Source organism: Myzus persicae, unplaced genomic scaffold (genome assembly GCF_001856785.1).
Source record: "Myzus persicae strain clone G006 unplaced genomic scaffold, MPER_G0061.0, whole genome shotgun sequence".
In the NCBI taxonomy this organism is placed as follows: domain Eukaryota; kingdom Metazoa; phylum Arthropoda; class Insecta; order Hemiptera; family Aphididae; genus Myzus; species Myzus persicae.
This window is the reverse complement of record NW_019102823.1, coordinates 764,935-770,539: the sequence shown is the minus strand read 5'-3', so window position 1 is coordinate 770,539 and position 5,605 is coordinate 764,935. Positions and strand designations below refer to the sequence as shown.

The 5,605-nt window shown below is 29.0% G+C and overlaps 1 protein-coding gene across 1 annotated transcript; it reads right to left on the bottom strand.

Annotated features, from left to right (window-relative positions):
• Positions 1-1,625: 1,625 nt before the first annotated feature.
• Positions 1,626-4,946, bottom strand: LOC111033183 (polymerase delta-interacting protein 2; the record flags this gene model as incomplete). The annotated part of the gene is made up of 8 exons (XM_022313824.1): positions 1,626-2,239; positions 2,317-2,419; positions 3,403-3,608; positions 3,680-3,843; positions 4,033-4,210; positions 4,275-4,353; positions 4,493-4,651; positions 4,894-4,946. Coding segments are annotated over 8 exons (957 nt in total), but the record flags the coding sequence as incomplete, so codon positions are not given.
• Between the last annotated feature and the right edge of the window lie 659 nt (positions 4,947-5,605).

Here is a 5,605-nt window from a genome sequence, read left to right as displayed (position 1 = left end):
AAGCATGCAAAAACACACATTATAAAAATAAAAAAATTGATAGGTTGCTAAACTAGAATTATGCCATAAGATCTTTAGAAGGTCATAGATCTTCCAAGACAGATCGCCACCGTTTTTTTTCAAATTCAACTTATTCCAGGATAAAAATTTTCAAATTGTAGGTACCTACAGTTGTTCTAATAGAATTATTTGAACACATTTGTTTTATGATTTTTGGAATAAATGTCCATTTTTCTAGTTCAAACATTAAAAGGACACTTTGGTACAATTAATGTTGTTTCATATTTTACAGGCAGTAGGTAGCCAGGTAGGAACTTGTATGGTTACTTACGTAGCAACCATAGATATTTGTTTTTGTTGCTTAGATCAATACTTTAACTGCTTTCCCTTTTGACGACCTATATTCGGGTCTCATTGTCCATCAACAAAGATTATAACAAAATTACCCATTGCATTTCGTTATTTTGTTAGTAATAATTAGTAAACTTGAAATATGATTGTTTTTTATAATTTACATGTGCTTTACCCTTGAATACATAGAACAGTAAATTTGATTAAAAACAAAATTTACTATTAAATTAATAGGTTACTTATTAAAGAAGGTACTTTCTAATAATAGGACACAATAAATGAATAATATGTTACTACCATGTTAACACAAATAACATTGGAACACAAATTCCTGATTTTACTGAATTTTATCAAAATTCTTCCTTTTTTTTATTTTATAACAACAATTATTTTACGAAAAACTTTTATTAAATTTTCAAGTTTTTTGATCAGGTAAAAATTATTTATTGGTAATTAAAAAAAAATTTCTCATGCCTCTAAATAGCACATTCACAATGTGAAGAAAATTGTTACATAAACACTTGGTGAAAATGTAAATTATTTAAGGTTATTCATTGTTGAGTTCCTACAAGAAAACAAAATCGATTTTGTCAAAAACTAGTTTTGCGTAAAAGTTGACAGTTTTTTTTTATTTTTTTTTTTTTATTGACACTTTTGAAAATACTGGGAATTACCTTTGACAACCTCCCCATCCCTCAAAGCACTAACCAGATTCACTTTCATACTGTAAAATACTAAAATGTGCAGTTTTAGAAAATTGATGCATCTTATTGTCACAAAAGGTAATGACAGACAAAAAAAAATACATAAATACATCATTGTATCAAAACATGTTTTTGACTTAGCAAATAAATTGTTATTTTTTACTTAACCGCAATTATTAAGATAATTAGGTACATAATACTTAATGTATTACTTTAATAGTAATTGATTGTTTTTGTCTGTTACAGAACCACAGAAACTAAAAAAAATTGGTTTAATGAATATTTTTATTTATGTAATGTGTTGCTTGATTGTATTTTACATTTTTATACATGTACAATGATTGATAAATATTTTAACTGAAAATAATAATACATTTATGATTTATTATACACATAAAAGTATAGTATGAGAATTAGGTGATTAACATTATATTTTATAAATGTAATAACAGTTTAATATTACTATCACAAAGAGACAGACAAAATCATATAAAATTATCATCAGTAACCAGCATTATTAATGAACTTTATAAATAATAATAATAATATTTATTTATGCATAGAGACCAATCTTGAAAAACACAAATAAACTACTTAAATATGTAGGAGTCATCTAGAGCTACACAAAACATCATTGTTTCCAAATTTGACAATTTAATCAAGTGGGTATTACTATTCAAAAAAGATTCTGTTAAAACTTATAAATATGTTTGTAATTTAAAACAACTTAAGCTATAATAATTTAAAATATTCAATTGTGGCCAAACTATGTTAAGCTAATAACCTGATTTATCAATATCACCGCTCAAACAGACCAAACATATAAATTAAAATTATTTTAAATAATGATAACTGGCAAGAATGCTAAGCTTTCCGCACATTCTGTTATGGAGTTAAAACTATGCCGATAAATCTGATGAACATGTATTCAAATTTAACTACTGGTTTTCACACTGTGATCAGTTTACAGAATTAAGAATAAAAAAATTATATATTTATGTATGTATAAATAAATTATTTTTACAAATATTTATGTTATTTATTTATTTCTTCAGTTTTTGAATAACTTTTATTTATAGTTCAGCAATGAGTATGCAATCTTCAGGACGATTGTCCACACAGAGAAGATGAAACAGTCACCAGTGGCTTAAGAATGGATCACCCAACATTTAACGGTCTAGAAACTAATATTGAGGATTTTTTAAACAAAACTAATTTCAATAAATACAATAACTATAATCGTTTAAAATTGTTCTTATACAGTGTTAAATGTAACCTTATCATCTGGTTTGCTCTCTAGAGAAAATGGAGGTATTCGACAATCAAATAAATGTCCATCTTCACGTTCCATTCGAAATGTTCCCCTAAAAATAACAAAATCAATTACATGTCTTATTTTAAATCCAGGGTATATTATATAAACTTAAAGTATGGGAAACAGCTTGCTTGACTATTTGTCTGGACTAATGAAAGAAGTTTGGGAAAACAAAGTAATTCCAGAAGAGTGGCAAACAGCACTGATATATCCTATACACAAAAAGGGAGATAAGCAGTTGTGTGATATTTATAAAGGCATCGCTCTATTAAACGTTACTTATTAAGTTCTATCCAAATGTATACTAAACAGAATTAAGCCGTGGACTTAAGATATTTTAGAGGATTATCAGGCAGGTTTGAGACAAAATAGATCTACCACAGACTAGATATTTATTTTGAAACTAATTTTCCAAAAACTGTGGGAGTTTGACAGAGAAGTACATGAATTATTTATCGATTTCAGGAAGACGTAAGATTGGAGACATAAAGAATCTCTCTTGAATATACTAAGGCAGTTTGTTTGCAGAAATTGCACCAGAAATTAATTAACCTGGTAAAAGCAAACATCCTACACGGAAATCAAAATAAAAGTTGGCAATATTGTATCAACTGGTTTCAGACAAGGGGATGCGTTGTCACCCATACTATTTCATATAGTGTTAAAAAAGGTCATCAGGGAGAGCCATGTTGAAGAGAAAGGAGTGTGATTGAAAGGTTGCACAATAGAAGTATTGGCCTACGCAGACGACATAGTATTACTGGCGGAAAGTAAGGAAAATCTCATTGAGCAAACGGGAAAATTATCAGATACAGCCAAAAAAGTAGGTTTAGAAATAAATGCTGGAAAAACTGAGAACATGATCGGGCGGAGAGAAGTGGTCGCGGATCATGCTCACCCACATGCAAGTGTAGTCATCTTAACAAAAGATGTATGTGATACCTATGTGGCCATGTTGTTTTATTGTAATTTATGTAAAAAATATATTGATATAAAATGATAATTGTAATTAAGTTAAAATAAACAACTAACCACATGTGTCCACTAGGAGCTTGTAAGCTGACATGACTGCTATACTGAAATGCTGGTGATTTTTTTGAGAGTAGAGGTTCTTGGCCCACAACACCTCTTCCACGTACAGTCTCTAATGTTCCAGACAAGCTAAATATTCTCCAATGTCTTTCTCTCAGTTGAACGCTTTGTTCACCTAAATTTTCTAATCGTATACAATATCTCCACTAAACATAAATTAATCAGCAAATTATTACTAAAAAAATCATATGATTAAAAATTTTCAGATATCACTCACCCAGTACACAGAATTGGTTTGAGATTCTCTATAACCCATGTAGAATGGTATTACTGTAACCCTAACATTTTCTGTAGTTTCTTTATGAACATCCGACAATTCCAGCCAAGGATGATTTTTTTTTTGCCACGATCGCAATGTTTCTTGAGCCCCAAATGGTGGATCTACATTGAAACAAGATTATATGATGAATAATTAATTATATGATGTAAATTAAAAAATAAACTTGAAAAATATTTTTAAATCATTAACTGAAAGGAAAGATTAACTCTACCAGTGTCTAGTAAAACAATAATTCAAGTTCTTGAAATAAATTTACTCATAATAACAATAATACTGGAATAATCATTTACCTTTATTTGGATAATACATGAGGAATTTATCAAAAAGCTCATGTTGTAATGGTTGTTTTTCAGTTGCTGTGTATGGAAGTATATCTTCTTGAGCTACATAATCTAGACCAGGTATCGCATACAAGCTACGACTGGTATCCTGATTTCCTAGAAAAGTAACAGCTTCTGTCTGAGCCCTCTAAAAAATATAAAAATAATAAGCCGTTAATGCTAATTTTTCTAAGTATTTTAAATTAAATTACAATAAATGGACAATCTCTTTCATCTATCAACGTTTGATAATACGTGTGTGTCTTTCCTTTAACATCTTTTCCCGCTGCACTAAAACAAAAAAAATAAAAAGTTAGTTTATTTTACCTCTTATCATGTAATACTACAATAGCGTAGTGGTTACTGGTTAGTCGTACAATTTTTAGTAAATGCACAAATCTAATTATATCTTATAATAAGTATTAAGTACTACTTTTCTGTTTTGATGACAACATCACGGTCGTATACTCTGGCTAACCACGGAAACAATATCACTCCTCTGTATCCAAATATCCGGTGAAAAAACAACTGACCGGTTTCATATTTTTCAATAGGTTTTGGTACATTTAATTGACCCACTTCTACTAATCTAATAATAACAAAAACATTCACAATGTCAATTAGGGACTCATTTTCTATTAAAATTTAAATACATAAATCATTCAGTGTAAAATATTACAAACTGTTAAAATAAAATTAAGTTTTTAAATTGTAATGCAGTTTTCAAATGATGAGCTAGGTACTGTATTAGTACAGAGCAGTGGCATTAGTAGTGTCGTACCGTACAGCATTATGTACATATTATAGATATATAAAGAAAAAATGTATTACCTGACATAATAACGTTTACATAAACACAATATATTGCTTTTTCCAAAATGTTTGAACATTTTTTATTCTAATATAAACTAAAACACTCGGGTAATTGTATTGATTTACAAAATATTATAGGTATTATAGTATAATATAAACAATTTTTAGCGGATAATTACATTATTTCATCTTATTTGACATATAATTCAATGATATCAGGTACCTACAATCAGTTTCGATGTTATCACGTTTAGATAAACAAAAGGTACTTCCGTGTTTTCTCGACTACTTTGGGTAGGTTATAATACGGTTTTGATTTCATTCCGCGTCACGGCAGCGGGCAGATACTACATACATCCCGTATTCCTACATAATATATTAGGACTTATCTCTAAATACTACATATTTGTATTTATTCTATTATATTATTTTTCTCTTATTTATTTATTATTTTTAAGAACTGTTCTCCCTGGCACAAGCTTTGCTTACCGGCCTAATACCGGGGGTGGTGCAATATTGTACATATAGGTAAAGGAAATGTGATGTCAAAAAGTTGTTGATGTTGCATTAAACTTATTATTATTATAAAAATAGCAGCTGGCGTAATAGGTACTATGTTTTATGACTAACTTTACCTGACAACCACATCGAATAATAACAGAAGTTAATTAAGAAGAAAACATTTCGTACTATAAGGAGATGGCGCGGCCGATAAGGAGATTCTGTGGCC